The sequence below is a fragment of the Ornithorhynchus anatinus genome, chromosome 1, assembly GCF_004115215.2.
Source record: "Ornithorhynchus anatinus isolate Pmale09 chromosome 1, mOrnAna1.pri.v4, whole genome shotgun sequence".
NCBI classification, from domain to species: domain Eukaryota; kingdom Metazoa; phylum Chordata; class Mammalia; order Monotremata; family Ornithorhynchidae; genus Ornithorhynchus; species Ornithorhynchus anatinus.
In genome coordinates, this window is record NC_041728.1 from 31,148,789 (window position 1) to 31,171,219 (window position 22,431).

Below are 22,431 nucleotides of genomic sequence, written 5' to 3' on the forward strand. Positions count from 1 at the left end.
AAATAGATTGGGTTCGAATCCTGGCTCTGCCACTTGGCAGCTGTGTGACTGTGGGCAAGTCATTTCACTTCTCCGTGCCTCAGCTCCCGCCTCTGTAAAAGGGAGATGAAGACTGTGAGCCCCACTTGGGACAATCTGATGACCCTGTATCTCCCCCCGCACTTGGAACAGTGCTCTGCACCTAGTAAGCGCTTAACAAATACCAACGTTATTATTATTCTTACTAGGCCAGGAGTTTCGATGTAGAAGATGGTAGGTGTGAGTTGATGCGGAGAAGAAGCTAGATGCTGCAGCCCTCCCTGACCCCCCCAAATTCCTAGAAGGGGTCCTCCATCTCCATCCATTCCCTGCGCCAGCCTGGTGGGTCACAGAGCTGCTCCCTTCTCGCCTCCTCCCCCTCGTGTCCCTCCTCCGCAGGAAGCTCTCCTTTCGGCAGCCTCCCGGACCGCCCCTCTCCTTCTGGCCCCGACCTCTCCCCCTTCCCCACTCCCCACCTGCAGCTCGATGGTGGTCGGAGGTGGTGGGGCGGGGACGGGGAGGCGGTGTGAGCCAGCCATCAGCTTCTCCTTTGCTCTGGAAACACCACTGCCCCCGGGTCGGGGCATGGGGCCGCCCGCCTGGGCAAGGCAGGCCCTAGAGACCCCGCCACAAGAAGCGGTGTGGCCTAATGGATAGAGCCCGGGCCTGGGAGTCAGAAGGACCTGGCTTCTGATCGACTTAATAATAATTACGGTGTTGGTTAAGCGCCTGCTATGAGCCAGGGGTGGATACGGGCAAATTGGGTTGGACACGGTCCCTGTCCCACACGGGGCTCACAGTCTCAATCCTCCTTTTACAGATGAGGTAACTGAAGGACAAAGAAGTGAAGTGACTCGCCCAGGGTCACCCAGCAGATAAGCGGCAGAGCCGGGATTCCAACCCCATGACCTTCTGACTCCCAGGCCCGGGCTCTATCCACTACGCCACGCTGGGACCGTGAGCAAGTCGCTCATCCTCTAGACTGTAAGGTCTTTATGGGCAGGGAACGTGCCTGCTAATTTCATTGTATCGTGCACTCCCAAGCCCTTAATACAGTGCTCTGCACATAGTATGTGCTCGGTAAATATCTTGGATTGATTGACTTAATTTCTCTAGGCCTCAGTTCCCTCATCTGTAAAACGGGGAATTGCGAGTGTGAGCCCTGTGTGGGATAGGGGTCTATCTAACCCCATTTGCTCTGCATCCACCCCAGTGCTTAGTACAGTGCCCGGCACATGGTGAGCACTTAATAAATACCGCGATTATTGTTATGGTTGTTATGAGGCTGGAGAGGCGGGGGCCTTTACTGTCCAAGGCGCAGCCCTGCTTCCCTCAAACAGCATTAAATCCCCAGCGTCTCCAGCCTTCCGTCCCCGGAATGCTCGCCTGTGCCGTGGGAACAGACTCCATCACCGGGACGGGGCAGCCCTTGCCCTGGGATGCCCATCACGGCTCATTTTTGTTTTCCTGGATCCGCGTTTCGGTTTGCTTTCCCTTCTGGTCGTAATGCAGCTCAGCTCGTGATTTCCAGGTACAGCTTTGCATCCTAGTCCCAGCAGACATTAAGTGTGCCCCCCGTTCTCCCATTCCCTCCTCCTTCGCCCCCTCCCCTCCGATCCCCAATCTTTGGACCCGAAAGAAATCAAGCTAAGTGCCAGAAAGGTCGAGTAATTGGAAATACAATCTACAGCGATGTGTTGGGTTTCTTTAGGCTACTGGCCCTTCCTATCACTTGACGCGTTCAAAAGACTGGTGAAAATCTAGCAAAGAAATAAATTGCAAGCTAGTGTTTCAAGGAAATCCACTGCAAGTCTTTATCGGGAGACTTCTTCATTTTAGAAAAATTCAAGTCGGTAGAAAAGATAGCTTTGACAGTGCTCTCTGGGAACTTTGCCCCAGATCCATTTACATAAACTTGGGAATTCTTCTCACTGACTTTTCCTGGTTTACCACGCAAATGCCCGTGTGTTGTCGTTGCTGTGTAAAATAGCTGTAGAAAGGAAAGCTGAGTTTCTTCCACATAGAAATGTTTAGTTTCTTTTCTGTTTAAAATATGACTTCGAATAATTAAAAACCCTTGACATATGAAGAGTCGTAAATTATGAGGATAATCCAGTATCATCTCTTGGAAGTCCTCTTTCAAGTCTTTTTTTTTTTTTTTTTAAGAAAAAAGTCATTTTCTAAGTATGATTGGACTGCATTACGTGTTGGAAAGTTGAAAAGACCCAGTTTTCCAGGACTGGGACTAATATACATTCCTTTGAGACTTTTTCCTCCCATTAAAATTAAACAGAGCACTTCAGACTTTGACTCCAGTAACTCCTACACAAAATTTTGCTGACGTGCAGCCCTACTCTCCATTATTAAATGTCTGCATTATTTTTAAGTCATCAGCATTATGTGAAATTTGAGGTTCTCTCTCTAGTATAACTTTTTAACAAATGTGTGAGAGTGAGAAAGTCTCTGAGTGATTTAAAAACTCAGTTCCTTTTGGAGATTAGGTTAGCAGAAAATATTAAACCCGAGACTTGTCTCTTTAAGCAAGGCCTGAGAAACAGTGTAGCCTAGTGAATGGCTCAGTACAGTGCTCTGCACATAGTAAGCGCTCAATAAATGCTATTGAATGAATAACTAGAACATGGGCCTGAGTGTCAAAAGGACCTGGGTTCTAATCCCTGCTCCACCACTTGTCTGGTGTATGACCTTGGGCGAGTCACATCTGTGTGCCTCAGTTACCTCATCTGTAAAATGGGGCTGTGAGCCTGGTACATAGTAAGCACTTGACAAGTACCTTGAAAAAGTCTTACGTAGATAGTAAAAGGTTTGAGGGTTTGCTAGGTACTTTGCAGATCTCAGTACACACACAATCCTCCCTGTTGGACTTCAGATGAAGCTTGTTACCACTAGAAATGATGCTAAATTTATAGTTTTCTGCCCCGGTAACTGCCTACTGTTAAAAGGACATCTTGATAGACACTACAACATGGAAGAATTGTCATGTTAACGACAGCATCCTGCATCTTTCACTTATTTCCCAAAGGAAAGAGATGTTTTTCTCACCGTTGTATTTTTAAAGCCTTGGGCTTTAGAAGTTAATCTGTGCTTCTAACTGCAGCACAGAAAAATAACAGATGGGGATTGTTGAAGAGGGATCCTTAACTGTATTTTTACCGGTGACGAACCAGCTCAGGTGGTAGGGTGTGCTAATTGCTGTTCGGCAGGGGATTCAACACTTTGTCCAGCAAATGGTATGCGCTTAGTTCTTGAAGATGTTATTCAAAGAAATATCACCTGACTTGAGTCACTTGTGCTCTCTGGCCACCCTCAGGACCCTTGGCTATTTGTGAAGTGGGAAACGACCATTCCCTAGCCTATCTTGGGATTGCCTGAAAAATAACAGTGCTTATGAAGCTATCTGTAAATGCACAGCTCTGAGGGATAGTATAATAGCTATAAATTATAAAGCCCTGTCTCCCCCCTCTAATACTGTAAGCTCTTTGCGGGCAGGGAACGTGTCTACCTACTCTGCTGTATTATACTTTTCCAAGGGCTTAAAACAGTGCTCTGCACACAGTGAGTGCTAAATAAATACATTGAATGATTGATTTATAGCTTCTTTCAACAGTATGTGTGGAGATCCTACTGTAAAGAACACACTCTCTGCCCCCAAGAAGCTCACAGTCTAGTGACAGACCGATAGACATAAGTTATTTGCTTATAATTAGGAGGAGGGGGGAAAAAGCGGACACAACTAGCAAGAACATGGGAAAATAAGATGTATCAGTGAAATCTGTCAATTGCTATGTGCTATGGGTGGATAATTAAAATGATTGAGGTGCTTGTCAGGCACTTACTAGGTTCCGAGCACTGTGCTAAGTACTAGGGTAAGAAGAAGATAATCAGATTAGGCACGGTCCCTGTCTCACTTGGGGCTCTCAATCCAGGAATATTATTTGATATTGTGATGACATGATCGGGGATGGTGGGATTTGTAACGGAATACTTCCTAGAAGGTGTGAATTTTCAGCAAGGCTTTGGAGATGGGGAATCGTGTGTCCTGGTTGTTCTAGAGGAGAAGATCGTAAGCTTGTTCTGGGCAAGGAACCTGTCCACCAACACCTTTGTCCTCCCCAAGTGCTTAATTCAGTGCTCTGTGCATAGTAAGCGGTCAATAATACCATTTATGATGAAGGGAGATTCAATCAGGCAGGTTTCGTGAAGGGAGATTCAGTCAGGTTTCCCTGGGAGGAATGAAGAGCATGCGCTGGGCGGCAAGAGAGCAGGGAGCAAGACTGTGAAGTAAAGGCTGGTGGAGAGCCTTGAAGCTGTGGGATGTAGAGGGAAGTGAATGCCCATAAACCGAAGAGGTGAAGGTGTAATAATAATAATAATAATGTTGGTATTTGTTAAGCGCTTACTATGTGCCGAGTACTGTTCTAAGCGCTGGGGTAGACATAGGGGAATCAGGTTGTCCCACGTGGGGCTCACAGTCTTAATCCCCATTTTACAGATGAGGGAACTGAGGCCCAGAGAAGTTAAGTGACTTGCCCACAGTCACACAGCCGACAAGTGGCAGAGCTGGGATTCGAACTCATGAGCCCTGACTCCAAAGCCCGTGCTCTTTCCACTGAGCCACGCTGCTTCTCAGCAAGGAGACCCGTGAGGAAGCGGGGTGACTTAGTTGGGAGTCGGCAATAGCGTGAGCCAGCTTTTCTGTCTCTGTTATAAACTGGGCTTCAGCAACCACTGACCCGTGATACCTTCTCCTCTGCCACCTACAATTAACCTCCCTCAGTTGTCCTGTAGTTACTCGCATAATCACCCCGCTTTGGGGGACGTAGTATGGGTCACGGAATGGGCGGAACCATTACGTGTGGCGATAGTAAGATTAGCAGTAAGAGAAGCAGGAAAGAAAAAGACGAAGAAAGGAAGGGAAGAGGAAGGCAAAAGGGCACTTGAGAGGACTGTCTTTTACCCCCGTTGCACTCTCCCAAATGTGGCCTACAGTAGACACTCAATGAATTTATCACTGCTCCCTTCTCTTCCCCATTCCCCAGATCATATTTGCCTCTGCTGCATTATTAATCATTCATTCAATAGTATTTATTGAGTGCTTACGATATGCAGAGCACTGTACTAAGAACTTGGAATGGACAATTCGGCAACAGATAGAAACAATCCCTGCCCAGTGACGGGCTCACAGTCTAAACTGTGGGGAAACAGACGGCAAAGCAAAACAGAACAAAATGAAACAAGACAGCATCATCAAGATAAATCGAATCATGGAGCTATACACCTCATTAACAAAATAAATAGGGTAATGAATATATACAAATAAGCACAGTGCTGAGGGGAGGGGAAGGGGGAAGAGCAGAGGGTGGGAAGGGGGGAGGAGGAGCAGAGGGAAAGGGGGTGCCCAGTATCCTGGCCCTTCTCCTTTTTCTCCCCCGGTGAGCAGTCACTGCTTACAGTGGTTCCAAAAAATATTTTATTTCCCCCAGAATTGAAGTGGAGGTAATTATGTGAATAAATACAGTAACACAGATTTTCTGCTCTTCTCTTCTGCAGTAGAGTAACGGGTGGGTGGGAATTGCTGATCCCGATGCAATCTTCCCACAAAATCACCTTGCAGTTTTAATTGGATATGGCAATTTCTTTTAATAATAATAATGGTATTTATTAAGCGCTTACTGTGTGCCAAGCAATGTTCTAAGCACTGTGGGGGAATACAAGGTAACCGGGTTGTCCCACGCGGGGCTTTTAATCCTCATTTTATAGATGAGGTAACTGAGGCACAGAGAAGGTAAGCGACTTGCCCAAAGTCACACAGCTGACAAGTGGTGGAGCCGGAATTAGAATCCATGACCTCTGACTCCCGAGCCCATGCTCTTTTCCCTGAGCCACGCTTTATATCCTAAATAACTCACCTTCCATGTTTGATAGTGTTGTATTTTTAAAAAACCCCAATGCATTTGCAGTTAGCAGGTGGGAGATGGAAAAATATGGAAAACTTGTTTTTTGTTGTAGTCCTCATTCTTATTTTTCATCTTCTCCCTTAGAATTCTTTCATGGATAGTCTGTGACGGCATGACCACGTGATGCGAGAGGTTTCTTCTGAACTACGATGGATTCTATAGGACGGGATCAAAAGCACTGGCAGCATAACTCAGTTTGATTCTAAAGGGGTCCCGGACCTTTTGGACAGTCATGACAACTTCCCATATGAATGGACACGTCACAGAGGATTCTGACGGTGAAGTCAAAAATGCTGATCTCGCCTCCCCGGAGGAACCTCCGAAACATCGCGAGATGGCCGTCGACTGTCCTGGAGATTTGGGTTCCAGGATGATGCCAATTCGGCGAAGCGCTCAACTCGAGCGCATTCGACAGCAGCAGGAGGACATGAGACGCCGGCGAGAGGAAGAGGGAAAGAAGCAAGAGCTGGACCTTAATTCTTCCGTGAGGCTTAAGAAATTAGCCCAGATCCCTCCCAAAATAGGAATAGATAACCCTATATTTGATACGGAGGAAGGAGTTGTCTTGGAGAGCCCTCATTGCGCTGTGAAAGTATTAGGTAAGTAGAACTGGTCCTTTGAGAAAAGAGTTGTAGATTTATAATTTATTTTTGTTAGATAGCCGAGTGGGTAACAGGACTGGAGATCGTAGATTTGTGCTGTGGTTCTGACTAAACCCAAGCCAAGAGGGATGTCCCCCGGGAAAAAAATGCATCTAATTGGAGTTATCCCATGGCCCACGGGAAGAGCCAGAGGATTAGATGTTTGATTCACTTCACTAACTAACTTTATATGGAGAATGGATTTTATCCTTCTTTTTTGTCCTTGGTCTTTCAGTTTCCTGGCAAAACCTTTCACTTAGATCCCTGATAAACAGTTCTCATCTTTCTGCCTTTCTCAAAAAGCTTCTAAAATGGAAATGAAATTGTAGCCCCTGAAGGCCCGTGATCCGAAGCGTCGCTCCCGGGGACGTAACGTTTGGGGTAAAAATGAGACTCTTACAAAGAAGCACTCTGTTCTGCCAGAGCGCCTGTTTTCACTACACGTTTCGGCTAGAGCGTTGTTAGGGAACAACGTCTGGAAACAGGTGCCACGGTGTCGGAAGAAGCGGCTCGTATCAGGTTCTCCTGTGTGAGTTTGCCTCGCTGCAGGACTTTGGAAGAATAGAACCTCCACAGTCTAGGAGATCGGGGCGTACTCAGGTTATGAGTAGTTTCCTGCTCATTCATCTGCCAGGAGTTTCGAGGCTTTGAGCTGGAATTTTTCATCCCTATTCACGTAAAAGGAAGCAGGCCTGCCAGTTTTTAAGGAACTCTTTGATCAAAGAAAGTAAATATTAGGCTGTCGCATGTAAGATTTCATTCAGCGTTCAAAACTAAAGGCTCTCAGATGGGTTGACCTTTAGACAATGGGTTTGTGAAGCTGCAGCGGGGCCTGGAGTTGCCCTCTTCAGCTGAGAAATAATGCCAATGAGTGCGTTCCTCTCAATACCAGCTATTTGCTGGGGTTCTAAAATTGGTAGAGTTATATTTCTATGACATACACTGTAGTTATACTTATGATGATGATGATATATGTGAAGCGTATACTTTGTTGCAGACACTGTTCTAAGCGTTGGGGGAGATACAAGGTCATCAGGTTGTCCCACGTGGGGCTCACGGTCTTCATCCCCATTTTATAGATGAGGGACCTGAGGCCCAGTGAAGTGACTTAAGGTCACACAACTGACAAGTGGCGGAGCCGGGATTAGAACCCACAACCTCTGACTCCCAAATCCGGGCTCTTTCCACTGCGCCAGGCTGCTTCTCCGATACCCTGCCATTTCCCCTTCTTGTAATGTATGTCAGTGTTCGACCAGCCCCACTAGTCTGTGAGGTCCCCGTGGCCAGGGACCGTGCCTACCGACTGCTGCGTGTACTCTCCCAAGTGCTCAGTACAGTGCTCTGTACCCAGTAAACCCTCAAAAAATAGCGATCAGTCAATTCAGTGGAGTAGCACTTATCCTATCCTGCTTTGATTATTACTGCATCGGCCTCCTTGCTGACCTCTCTGCCTGCCATCTCTCCTTTCACAGGACTAATGCAGCGGGCCCGTTTGATTTCACACCTCTTTTATTTCTTTTGAATGTTTCCTTTAGTAGAGGGCTGCGTGTTTTGCTTTTCATTCGGGTTATTTCCGTAAGACGGCCCAGCAGTCTGGGCACAGTCTCCTGTGCATCAGTCCTTTGACACGCTCTCTGCCCCCAAGGAGCTTGCAGATTAGAGAGGGAGACAGACATTAAATTACAGATGGATGTGTACGTAAGTGGGGTGGGGTTGGGGTGAAAATCAAAATACATAAGCAGTGCCAAAGGGACTGTCAGGAAAGGCCTCTTGTGGGGACATGTGATTTTAGAAAGATGGGAAGAGTGGTGATCTGTCGGATACGAGGCGAGAGGGAGGTCGATCAGTGGTATTTATTGAGCGCTTACTGTATGCACAGCACCCTAGTAAGAGCTTGGGAGAGTACAGTGTAACAATATATAAAAAGTTAGTAGACTCCCCTACCCACAAAGAGCTTACAGTCCTAGCGGGGGAACGGACGTTAATATAAATAAATAAATTTTGGACGTGTACTTACGTGCCGAGGGAAGGGTGAGTGAAGGAGGCAAATCAGGGTGACACAGGAGGGAGTGGGCAAAGTAGAAAATGGGAACTTAGGGAAGTCCTCTTGGAGGAGATGTGCCTTCAGCAAGGCTTTGAAGGTGGGGAGGGCAGTTGTCTGTCGGATATGAAGAGGGAGGGCGTTCCAGGCGGGAGGTTGGTGGCGAGAGAGACGAGATTGAGGTACAGTACTTAGCTTGGCATCGGAGGGGCGAAGTGTGCGGTTGGGGTTTTATTAGGAGAGCAGCGAGGTGAGCTAGGGACAAGGTGATGGACTGCTTAAAAGCCAGTGGTGAGTGTGATGGAGAGGTGGATGGGCAACCCCTAGAGATTCTTGAGGAGAGGGGAGACGTGTCCTGAACGATTTTGTAGATAAACGATTCCCGCCGCAGAGTCAAGTATGGACGGGAGTGGGGAGAGAGGGTGGGCGGAGAGGTCAGCAGGGAGGCCGATAGAGTGATCAAAGCAGGATAGGATGAGTGCTTGGGTGAATGTGATGGCGGTTTGGATGAAGAGAAAAGGATGGATTTTAGCCGTGTTGTGAGAGTTGAACCGACAGGAGTTAGCAGTGGATTGAATATGTGGGCTTTGTCATCGAGTATAACATCGAGGTTTCGGGCTTGGGAGACAGGAAGAACGATGGTGTTGTCTTTAGGGAAACGGCATGGCGAAGCGGATAGAGCACGGGCCTGAGATTCAGAAGGTCATGGGCTCCAATCCCGGCTCCGCCACGTGTCTGCTGTGTGACCTAGGGCAATTTACTTAACTCCTCTGTGCCTAATTTCCCTCATCTGTACCACTGATGTATTGAGAACAAGTTTTAATCTTTCATCTCTGATCCTTTTTGCCTTTGAGTTTAGATGCTCAGTAAATACCATCGATTCACTGTTAAGTTTATTCTCTCTCTGATCCTTTTTGCCTTCCACCTTATGATGCTACTGTGTTTATACAGAATTGAAATGGTTCTTTCGTTCAACTGGTGCATTGCTTTTTTCTCGTGAAAGCCATAAAATTTGTTTAATTATATATTAATCACATTTTGAATACTACGTTTTGTGGCAGTTTTATCTAATTAGTTTTTTTCTTGAGTACAGGAATTTTTTTTTAATTTTCTAAGCTCATTTTCCGTAATTGCATTCTGATACCTATCTATGACATACTGAATTAAGGCGTATGTTTCAAGTAGGCATTTTTGCTATAATCTGTGAATTTTTAAATTTGGATATATCGCAGTTGGGGAGCATTTTTCACGCAATAGGTTGATAGGCTCAGATCTCTAAGACTGGGACGTCTTACTAAAATAACCTGAATGAAAAGCAAAACACGCAGCCCTCCGCTAACGGGACCGTTCCAAAGAAATAAAAGAGGTGTGAAATCAAATGGCCCCTCTGCGTTAGTCCTGTGAAAAGCTGTGAGGCACTTTGTGATCCTGCCTGCGAGTATTTTCCAGGAGCGATTGCCCACAGAGATATTTTATTCTGAAGAATTTATTTGGAAAGGAATGTGAGGAGATTCCAATTTAGACCATAAAACCCAGAGGTTACCAGGCAAATAGAAATCCAGCCCCTAACTGCTTTGTTTGACCTTCCTTTTAAGGAATGATTAGGTGATAAAGAAGCTTCTTACCATGTGGTATGGTAGGCCTGGTTCCGGGGCCAAAGGCGGAAGACGCAGCTTTCCCGTCCGAAAGAACTCTTGACTGCTCCTTTCCTCCCAGCCAGTTCCCTTTTCTGCTGTAAAATATTGCCTGACGGGGAATGAAGTTTCCCCTTTCTTTCTTGGCAGTTTTCTTGCCCACCTCCAGCAGAAGGATGTTAAAGCATCTGATGTTTTAAAATCACACAGTTCTCCCCGAGGATTGACTTGATGGACTTTCTTATGGGCGGGGATCACAGCTACGAACACGGTTGTACTTTCCAACTCGCTTAGTACAGTGCCCTGCACACAGTAAGTGCTCAGTAAATGCCATTCATTCACTCAGTCGAGTTTACTGAGCGCTTACGGTGCGCAGAGCACTGTCCTAAGCTCTTGGAAAGTACAGTTCGGCAACGGATAGAAACGATCCCTACCCAACAGTGGGCTCACAGGCTAGAATTGATTTGATTCTGGGTGAAACTCGATCTTATACTGCACTATGAAGCAGTTGGGTTGGGGGCGTGTCTCAAGGTGTGATGTTGTTATATCGTACTCTCCCAAGCACTTTAGCCAAGTCACTGGAGAAGCAGCGTGGCTCAGTGGAAAGAGCACGGACTTTGGAGTCAGGGCTCATGAGTTCGAATCCCAGCTCTGCCACTTGTCGGCTGTGTGACTGTGGGCAAGTCACTTCACTTCTCTGTGCCTCAGTTCCCTCATCTGTAAAATGGGGATTAGGACTGTGAGCCCCACGTGGGACAACCTGATTCCCCTATGTCTACCCCAGCGCTTAGAACAGTGCTCGGCACATAGTAAGCGCTTAACAAATACCAACTTAGTACAGTGCTCTGCACTCAGTGGCTGCTCAGTAAATACCATTGACCGATTAGCGTTCTCTGTCTCAGCCTTACTGTAATGTTCAGTACTTTGCGGGGTTTGCCACTTGACCGTGTTGGATTCAGCAAAATAGCAATCGGTGGCAAAGAATATAAATTGCTAGTGCCGGGCGTGATAGTAATAATAAAGGAAAGTTGAAAAATGTCCCACTTGATTTCCACTGAATGAGACTTTACCCAACTTCTCAGTAACTTAGGGGTTCTTTGAGAACACAGCTGGAGCAGAAATGACTGTACTGTTGGATTTCTTAAAAGTGATTCTAAATACGGACAACGAAGACCGTTTGTAACTAGGTCATCTGTCAGTGAATTGATTGTTTATTGAGTGCTTCCTGAATGCTGTGCTGAGCGCTGGGGGCAGAGTACAGTGTAACAGAGTCGGTAGACACATTCCGTGCCCACAAGGAACTTACCATCTAGAGGGTAGTTTCTACTGCATTTGGTATTTGGAGTCTCCAAATATTCTCCTCCACAGGGCCTGGTTGTTCATTCAGTACTAGTAATAATAATAATAATGTTGGTATTTGTTAAGCGCTTACTATGTGCAGAGCACCGTTCTAAGCCCTGGGGTAGATACAGGGTAATCAGGTTGTCCCATGTGAGGCTCACAGTTAATCCCCATTTTCCAGATGAGGTAACTGAGGCCCAGAGAAGTGAAGTGACTTGCCCACAGTCACACAGCTGCCAAGTGGCAGAGCCGGGATTTGAACCCATGACCTCTGACTCCCAAGCCCGGGCTCTTGCCACTGAGCCGCGCTGCCATTGCCCGCAGCAGAAGACACCATTATCAGTTTCTGATCATCCCTATTGCCCGTTCTAATTAGTTCGAACGTGTTCCATTAAAACCAAAATTAGAAATCACCTGCGGATTTGTATTCGGCCTCTCGCAAAGAGACGGTTTCTATATTTCGGGGCGAGGAGGCAGGTGATAGAAAAGTCTTAATGAAATTAACTTGGAATAGCCGCGGAGTGCGGGGGAGGTTAATAGGTTGGATTTTTAAAATTCCACAGCCAGGAACCCTTCCATCCCTGGTGTCCATGGGAACTGGCCCAAGTCGTGTGAGTTTTTGTAAGGCCCGCTCAACCGCATTCTTTCCGGATAAATGCAGTTTAAACTTCCAATTAAAAATGAGCCGGGGCATCAGCTGTTTTTTCTTTTCTTTTCTTTTATTAATGGGCCAGCATCTCGAGCTACCCCAGGAGTTCCTCCCCCTGCAATTTTGTTGTCTTCCATCGGCTTTTTGATTAAAACCCACAGCGCGTCCTTGGGAGCGCTCCAAGTTGTCCGCGGTGCCATTTCCCAAGCCGGGCGGCCCAGCGGCAGCCGTATTCCTGCGCGGGGAGGGATGGGAGAAATGCTCGATTCTTTGCGAGAAGGAGCCGTCAGTTTTCCGATGGCAGCCCCACCCCCCACGAGTTCCCTGTGAGTAGATACTACACTTCTTAAGGATTGAAAATGTGAATTGTGATTTCGTTGGGTGAAGCGAGTTGTTCAGAAGAATATCCGCGTTTTGAAAGCCGTCCAGACGGGTTAGATGTGGGCTAGGAAAATCCCTTTCTTTCAAAGAGATCTTTGAGCTCAGCTTTTTCTTATTATGCCTGCGGTCGGGGTTTTACCCTAGGAATAGGAAATACAGTTTATGAGCCAGTAAAAGTGGATTTCAAGCAAGCCTGGTTTTCATTTTCACGTGAATTTGTTGTCTCTCAAAGTCCTTTAGTCAGTGGGGCTTCTATTGAAACCGCTTTCTTTAGACCTGTTAAATAACCTTGATCCTTGCAACATCGGTCAGCGCTTCTGCTTCAGTAAAGCCTCGGCTTGACGCAAACAGGGACCCGTGGGGAAATGACCGAACGGGAGGCTAATGCAGGTGACCCGAGTTGCCGGCCCGAGGATAATCCAGAAATCTTCTGAGAGGATTTGAAGGGTGAAATCCTCAATTACAGCCTGAGAAGTGGCTTCCCACTTTGCCCGGTGAGAAACCCTAAAAGGAGGCAGGTTAATTGCTAAAAAAGAATAAAGCGAAGTGAGAAAAAACACTGGAGAGGAGGAAGACAGTAGAGGCTAGTAGAGAAAGAAAATCAATCTACGGGACGTTTTTACTCATGGATTTAAGAAGTCATTAGTTTTGCCCTCTTACCTGGATGGCGGACTCTGAATATGAGAAATGGGGAATTTAGTGCTTGTTATTTTGCTGATGGGTTTTAAAAAAGTTTCCCAAAGTGTTGCTCCTTTCCAGTCCTTGTAGTCTTGGAAGCCTCTCTGAATATGTGGTAGAAACAGGTGAAAGTAAAAACAAAAAAAGTAGAAATAGGTAAGCAGAATGTCACAGCAGCATAGGGTGTCCCGTGGAAGGAGGGAAGGAGGGAGGGAGAGAAAAGGGGGAGGGAATGGCTTAGGAGTCAGTCCACTATCTGGGGGGGTGGGGCCCCCAGAGAGGGCTGGAGAAAGGCCCTGGAGCATCTTGAAGAAGTGCTTTTCTGGGGGACACAAACCCCCTATCGCTTTGAGGGGAGCAAGAAGAGTTTAATAAACCTGGATCGGGTGCGGCAGGTATTGGCCAATGGAATGGCGGAGCCAAGAACGGGGAGGTGGGGAAAGAAGGGGGGGCTGGCCCTTGTGGAGCCGCAGGCATCTAGAGCTCCCTGCCCCATTCTTGTGGCTCACCCCGGGACGTCCCACAGGCCAACTGGTCCCACTGGGCTAGCTCACCCGGAGAGCCGGACCGCTCCCTGGGGTGTGGCGCAGAGGCGGGAGGTGGCCCTGATTAGGGTCTGAAGTGCCCCCCAGTCGGGGGGGTGCCCTCCCCTCCAACCCCCACACATCAACTGATATGGCCGGCGCCATCTCGGAACTGATTCTCGTACTAGGCCCCGCTCTTCCAGTTCTCTCTCCTTTACCAGCAGTGAGCTCCAGCCCATCCTGGTTTATTTCCACTCCTGGTTGAAATGTATCTTGTCCCAGTCAACTGAAAAGCTAGTGAATATGTTGTGGCGATGTTTTTGTTTCTTAATTAACTTGAATTCTCCATCTAGGAAGATAATTTCCCACCCAAAACATAAGAAATGAGTTATTCCTCCACATCATACACTGTAGATGGATTTATAACCCATAGCAGATTTTTACTATTTTACCAAACCTGTTTCTGTTGGCTGTGGACTTCAGCTAAAGCTCCCTGTTAGTTAAGAATCTATCAGACGTGATTTTACATCTCTCTCTCTCTCTTTATATATATATATAGATATATATCTAGCTATCTAGATAGATATATATGCACAAAATTAAAAGTAGCAAATATATTGCTCCCTGGTGTTTCTTTTAAATTAAAAAAAAAAACAACTTTGCATGCTTCATTTCCTGTTTAAGTTTTTCTCAGTGCCTTTTCATTCAACAGCCTGACCGTTACTTGAGAGAGAGCAAGAATTTATGTGAATACTCTTTATTCTGACAGAGCACGTACGGCTATATTTAAGGATATACATTGTTATTTTTTCTTTTAATTCGTCTCCGTTCTCGCTGCTCTCTGATGGCTCAGACCTAACCCCGGCCACGCGCCCACAGACTGTGACTTCTTAGCATTTCACCTGTCGATCGATCCACAGATCAGTATTATTTGTTGAGGGCCATCTCTGTGCACAGAATTGTACTAATTGTGTGAGAGAGTATAAAAGAGGTTGAAAAGGAGATCGCTGCCATTAAGGAGCTTGTAGTCTGGTGGGGGAGACAGACAAATTCCAGATAGGGGAAGTAATAGAATTTATAAGATATGAAGATAAATTCTAAATGGGGTTATGGTCATTTTTTTTTAGTTTGGGAGGGGCTGAAGCATAATTGGAAGATGTAAAGTGCTGAGATTAGAGATTACCCAGGGAAGGTCTCCTGGAGATGTGATCTTTGGCTTTGAAGATGGGGAGAGTTCTCTTTCATATTCAAGAGAGACAAGGGAGTTTCAGGTAGAGGAGGGGGTGTGAGCAAGAGATCAGTAGTAGGAGAGAAAAAATAGACATATTTTATCTCGAGAGGAATAAAGATTGCAAACTGGGGTGTAATTGGAGAAGAGAGTGGATAAGAGGGAAGGAGAGACCCAATTTACTGTACTGAACTCTCCCAAGTGTTTAATGCAGTGTTCTGCACACAGTGAGCACTCAGTAATTGCCACTGATTGATCTACCCCAGGGTATACAACACTGCTTGACAAATAATAAGTACTTAATAAATGCTGTAAGAATAACAATAATCAGTGCCACTGACTGAGTGCCTTAAGGCTTGATGCAGACAGGGGTGGGCAACTCTTGGAGGTTTTTGAGGAGCGGGGAGACGATTGTGCAGTATAATGTTTCAGAAGAGTCGTCCGTGGAATGAAGTTGAGAAGCAGGGCGGCCCGGTGGGAAGAGCACGGGCCTGGGAGTCGGTAGGACCCGGCTCCACCACTTGTCTGTTGTGTGACCTTGGAAAAGTCATTTCACTACTTTGGGCCTCAGTTACCTCATATGTAAAATGGGGATTAAGTCTGTGAGCCCCCCGTGGGACAGGGATTGTCTCCAACCTAGCATCTACCCCAGCACATAGAACAGTGCCTCACATTTAGTAAGTACTTAGCAAATACCATAAAAAAGGTTGGAGAGGGGAGATGAGCAGGGAGGCTGATACAGTAGTGGAGGCGAGACATGACACATGCCTGGACCAGCGTGGTTGCCGTTTTGGAGAGGAAGACACAGATCCTCGAAAATGTTGACGAGGAATAACCAGTGGGATTTGGTGACAGGCTGATCGTGGAGGTCGAAAGGAGGAGTCAAGGATATTGCCAAAGTTGTGGGCTTGAGAGATGGGGCGGATGGTGGTGGTGTCTCCTGTGATGGGAAAGTGAGGGGGAAATGACGAGTTGAGTTTTAAATAAATTGAGCTTGATACATCTCTTTTCTGTAGGTAACAGATTTAAGATTTCTAGAACTAGTAAGTGGCAGTATCTTTCAGTAACTGAAAGAAATTGGGTGAAAAGTGGCCGCTCAGAATGAAAAGGTTATTGAACAAAGAAGTAGAAATGAATTGTTTTTGAGCCGTGAAACATTCTCACAAATAACAATATGGTGCCAAGGCAGAAAAAAGCGGAGTTGGAAAATAATTGGCGAGTAGAACAGTTTCCAGATATGGTTCAATACAAGCAACTTTGACAGTTTGGAAAATTAGCCACCTGTAGTAAAGTTAGATTGTAATGTGAAAATCACATCTACGGAATTCAGTAATATCATTTGACTGAAGTGTGGGCTTGACAAGGGCTCTGTGAAGTGCATCAACACGCTCTTTAAATCTTGTTTAGCAAATGATTTGATTTTGATCCCATTTCCCGAAAGAGTTACTCTCTCCCTGACAAAATAACAACTTTAGCATTTCTCTGTGCTCCACCCTAGTATCAGTCGTGCAGATATGAGCAGACCTTATAACAGAATTTATCGAATGCCTGACACTGTTTTTTCCCCCTCCCTCTCCAGAAGTGGAAGACTTATTTTCTTCGCTTAAACATATCCAGCACACTCTGGTAGACTCGCAGAGCCAGGAGGACATCTCTCTACTTTTACAACTTGTCCAAAATACCGACTTCCTGAATGCGTTCAAGATCCACAATGCCGTCACCGTACACATGAACAAAGCCAGTCCGCCATTTCCTCTTCTCGCCAACGCCAAAGAGCTTGCACAAGAGGTACGTATTCTCCCACTCTCACCGCCAGGCATCAGCGTAGTTTTACAGCTGCAGAGTTATCACTGGAAATTCTCTTTTGACACTCGCTAATCGGTGTCGGTTGGGATGAACTCTTCGTGATCAGATTTAGACTGCAGAGGCTCAGACCGTCTGCTGCTGTACCCGATTGAGCCACCATTCTTCAACCCGACCCTGAAAATCAGTGTGATATTAGTTCACCGAGTAGAAGCTCGGTTACGTGGTGACACACAATTGATATTAACGGACAGAAGTTGAAGGACAGCAAGACGGCACTGATTTTGAATGCTCTAATGTATGAGTTCAGTGAGAGATTTGTCTATTAATGACGTGTAATAAATTCTGGGGATAAATAGTTTTCAGCCATCTTCACTTCCTGAAGAGAGATCTGTTTGCTTGAGAATTTTAAGCTGAAGGAAACCGTGTCTTTCTCTCTGAGGAAAAATTAGTTTTGTATGTACGATAAACTGCTCTCGATCATTTATTTAGGATGCTCTCAATTAGACCTAGCTTATCTGCCTTGTTGAAGGAAACCTTTCCTCGTGGTTGTCGACCGTCTCTAAACAGAACGACAAAATTGGGCAGGGCTTGTGTGATTCAGCACCAGTTTTCACATCCAACAACATCGGGATCTTTTCATTGTAAACTCTCGCAGCAAGATGGAATTTTCTCGGGCCATCTTGTGGACGTGAACCTTCGTTTATGTTGAGTAAAATGTGACAAGCATATTAAAGTGGAGATTCTAGTTTTGATGTATGCGATCACAGTTCTTGGCTTCGTACGCTCGAAAAGAACAACCAGCACCTCAATTCCCAGTGTTTAAGAGAACTTGGCATTTTGTGGAGACCTTTCTTTTAAATTTTTTTTTCTGCTTTTAAAGCTTCCTTAGGTTGCGAAATCAGTTAAAGATGAAAATAATGGTTTGGGAAAGTGGAAAGTTTTCCCATCAACAGAAACCTTACCCTATCTTAATTATGCCAGCCGCCCCTGACCTCCTTGGTGAGCGAATGAATGATTTTTGCTAGCAGGACTTTTATTAAAGGTCAACTCAAACCAGAAGACTGGAAAAATTTGTATTTCTCCAGTGATCAGTCATTGCAGAACATCAACTTGCAGTTGAAATATTGTCGCTGAAATGTTCCATTACATTTTGATAAAAGAAAAAAAAATAGTTCATCCCTGTCTAGAGGTGCGTTTAAGCATTTTAGAATGTTAACTTTTCATATTTTCAGCATTTTCCCCTATTCAGGTTTATCCAACTCTCCCCCTCTAAATGTATCCCATTCTGGGTCCGATGTCCGTAAAAATGCTGCCCAGATGAAACTGTGCTCAAATGAGGCTGGGTCTTTTCTAAGGAAATAATATTCCTGTAAATAATATTCCTGTCACCGTCAGTCTCTTTAGAATTAAACCGACAACGTGGATTGGGGTTTTTTTTCCGTTGTTGTTTTTCCAAGGTGCCTTACAAATGTATGTTTAATGAATAACTTCTCTGTCTATAGATCGAGGCAAATAAATAGTTTTGGAAGTCCGGGAATTATCGATATGATATCAGACAGTGATATTGAGTGCTTGCTGTGTGCAGAGCACTGAACTGAGCATTTGGGGGAAGTTCAGTAGAGTAAATAGACATGATCCCTAAAACCCTGCTTGCATACTAAGGCAAACCCATGAATGACACTGAAGGAAAGTGTCCTTACTCGTGATCCAGAACTTCCCCACGTTGTTGGTGATTGTTCCTCATAAAGGTGTTCTTTTTGGTTATCTTTGAGATTTTCTTATTGTGATTTAATTTCATTTCACTTGCCTTGAGGGGCTGGAAATACTAATTTACCCTAATTTGTGATCCTATGTATTATAAAAGGAGCACCACGTTTCATAAGATAGGTAATTAAATTGATAAAGGAAGGTTGAGTGACTGCACCGGTTTTTAACATTTTCACCAAAATACCACTGGGAGGAAAGCATTGGTTTATAAGTTGAAAAGTGGGAAAGATTAGCATTTTAACTATCTTTTTTTAAAAAAGGAAGCTTACTTAAAAGGCTGCCAAACTAAACAGGTTTAGGGAATTTAGAGATGAACTCAAACCTCTTGTAGTTTAAAAATAGAAGTTTACCGTGAAGCGCAATTCAATCGATGTTAAATTCAGATAAACAGGACAAAGGTTGCGGCTCGAATTAGGATAATATGTCTGCCTGTTGACCTCTTAAGAACATTTGATGTTAGGGCCAGGGCCGATCATAACTTTGAGCACAGAAGAACACTGGAAGAAGCCCATCAGTACAGACAGTTCAAGCTGTCAAGATGAGTGTAAAGCATCGAATCATAAACTGTGAGACCTCAAGAAGGTCTGAGCCAACCTCTTGCTTTTAGCATCGGCTTTTATCGAATGCCCGTTGGGTGCGGAGTCAATAGCAGAGCAAGCGCTTAGCACCTGGAAAGCGCTCCAGTCCCATTAAGGATGATGAGGGTAACGAAGTAAAAGACTCCATCCCTGCCCTTGACGAGTTTACAGTCTAGTGGGGGAAGGTAGCCTCAAACGGCTAGGTTTCCAACCGAGCAAAAATATAGCTAAAAATGATGAAAATCGAATTTACAAGATGGAGAATAAGCAGGTGTGCATGGGAATGCTAAAGTGATGTCGGGGTGATCAGCAAGGTGGGAGATCAGTACAGGGTCTGGAACATAGTAGACACTTAAAAAATGCCAGGGAATGCAGTGTCTCTTGAGGTTTGCTTTTAAAGTTGAAGCGAGTTGTGTTTTAGCAATTTTGAGATTGGTGTAAATTTATGAAAATTTATGTAGCAGTAAGGGTGAAGGATGGATGAAAGATGGGAATTTGGGGGGTGTCAATTAATAATTGTGGTATTTGCCAAGTAATTACTATGCACCAATTACTGCACTAAGCACTGGGCTGGGTGCAGGGTAATCAGCTGTACACCATCCCTGTCCCACAGGGGGCTTGCAAGTCTAGGGGAGGGAAAACAAGTATTTAATAATCCCTACTTTACAGATTAACTAATCGAGGCACAGAGAAGTCGTGACTTGCATTTTTTTCCACAGCAGCTCAGTGCTAGAGCTGAGATGACGGCCCAGATTTCCTGATTCCCAGGCCCATCTTCCCTCCCCTAGGCCTAATAGCCATAATAATAATGGCAGTATTTGTTAGGCGCCACTATGGGCCAAGCGCTGTACTAAGTGTTGGGGTAGACACAGGTTGAGCAGGTGTCACATGGGCTCACGGTCACGGTCTCACTCTAGGCTTCAAGGCTGTCCATCACCTTGCCCCTTCCTACCTCTCCTCCCTTCTCTCTTTCTACTGCCCACCCCGCACGCTCCACTCCTCCGCCGCCCACCTCCTCACCGTCCCTCGGTCTCGCCTATCCCGCCGTCGACCCCCGGGTCACGTCCTCCCGCGGTCCCGGAACGCCCTCCTTCCTCACCTCCGCCAAACTGATTCTCTTTCCCTCTTCAAAACCCTACTTAAAAATCACCTCCTCCAAGAGGCGTTCCCAGACTGAGCTCCTCTTCCCCCTCTACTCCCTCTGCCATCCCCCCTTTACCTCTCCGCAGCTAAAGCCTCATTTTCCCCTTTTCCCGCTGCTCCTCCACCTCTCCCTTCCCATCCCCACGGCACTGTACTCGTCCGCTCAACTGTATATATTTTCGTCACCCTATTTATTTTGTTAATGAATTGTACATCGCCTCGATTCTATTTAGTTGCCATCGGTTTTTGCGAGATGTTCTTCCCCTTGACGCTGTTTATCGCCATTGTTCTCGTCTGTCCGTCTCCCCCGATTAGACCGTAAGCCCGTCAAACGGCAGGGACTGTCTCTATCTGTTGCCGACTTGTTCATCCCAAGCGCTTAGTACAGTGCTCTGCACATAGTAAGCGCTCAATAAATACTATTGAATGAATTGAATGAATAAGTAGGAGGGAGAACAGGTATTGAATCTCCATTTTGCAGATGAGGGAACTGAGGCACAGAGAAGTTAGGTGACTTGCCTAAGGTCACACAGCAGGTACGTGGCAGAACTGGGGTTAGAACCCAGGTCCTCTGACTCCGAGGCCCGTGCTGTAACTCCCCTGTAACCCTGCCACTCTCCTTTACCCAGCCACCGTGCTTCTCTGGCACTGACTCCCATGTCCATTGCTCATGTCAACTCTTTCTACCTTTTAACTCCTTCCTTAGACAGCCCTCCCCAGTTCCCCAGGCTCCGCATCTCTTGCCCTGCTACCTACTTGAACAGAATTGACACCCATCAGGCGTAAACTCCTGAAAAATCCCTCCGTCCCCATCCCAGTTCCAGGTCCATTCCCTTTCTGCTTTCTCATCCACCCTGTCATCCTTCTAGGCATCTCTCAAGACAAGATCTCCCGCCTCTTTCCGAAATCTACCCCCTCCCCCTCCCCCTCTAAAGCCATCCCTTCATACTTGGCCCGCCTCTCTTTCCACCATCTTCAACCACTCACTCTTAGCTGGTTCCTTCCCCTCCACTTTCAAACAAGCTAACACATTCCTTATCCTAAAAGAAAAAACCTCTTCCCCAATCTCACTGCACCCTCCAGTGATCGGCCCCTCTCTCTTTTATCATTCCTGTCCAAACTGCCTTAACGAGCGGTTTCCTTCCCCGACTCTACCTCCTCGTCTACAACTCCCTCCTTGTCCCCCTGCAATCCAGCTGCCATCCCCTCCCCAACCCCGACTAATTCTCCATCACATCTCAGCAGCCTTAGATAACGGAGGACCACCGCCTATCCTCTATCCTATCCTCTCTTGGTTCTCCTACCCCTCTGCCTTCTCCTTCTGTCTCGTTCGCTTGTTCCTTCTCAGTCTCCCATCCCCTAACTCTGGATGGAAAACATATCTTCAACTATCGTTTCTTAGATGACTCCCAAACCTCCCTCTCCAGGTCTGACCCCTCCCCTTCTCCGAAGTCTCACATTTCCATCTATTTTCAGGACGTCTCCACTTGGATGTCCCACTTTCACCTCAAAACTCTTCAAGATGCTTGAAGAATCTTTTCTTTCTATCCTGGATGGTTTACCTTGACTCTACTTGGATGTCCCACTTTCACCTCAAAACTCTTCAAGATGCTTTAAGAATCTTTTCTTTCTATCCTGGTTGGTTTAACTTGTCTCTACTTGGCTGTCCCACTTTCACCTCAGAACACATCAAGGTGCTTTAAGAATCTTAATCTTTTTCTCCTGGATGGTTTAACTTGTTTCCCACATTTATTCGATTCTTGCCATATTAAACATTCCTCCTTCAAGGCTTTCTAGCATGTCCAACACTAAGCTCCTCATCTTCCCTTTCCTTCCCACCAGCTTTTCCAACACTGTTGATAACAGCACCATCCTCTTTGTCCCTTAAGCCTGCAACCTTGATATTAATGTCAGTCGTGTTTATTGAGCTCCTACTGTGTGCAGAACACTGTACTGAGTGCTTAAGAGAGTACAATACAAGAGAGTTGGTAGGTACACCCCCTGCCCACAACAAACTCACAGTCGAG

At 45.9% G+C, this 22,431-nt stretch overlaps 1 protein-coding gene across 1 annotated transcript in view; it reads left to right on the forward strand.

Moving 5' to 3' along the window:
- Positions 1–22,431, forward strand: part of PALS1 (protein associated with LIN7 1, MAGUK family member) — a 120,967-nt gene that overhangs the window by 41,366 nt on the left and 57,170 nt on the right. The window contains 2 exon segments of the mRNA XM_029062017.1: positions 6,078–6,592; positions 16,690–16,898. Coding sequence (XP_028917850.1) covers positions 6,226–6,592; positions 16,690–16,898 — 576 coding nt within the window. The 5' untranslated portion in view covers positions 6,078–6,225.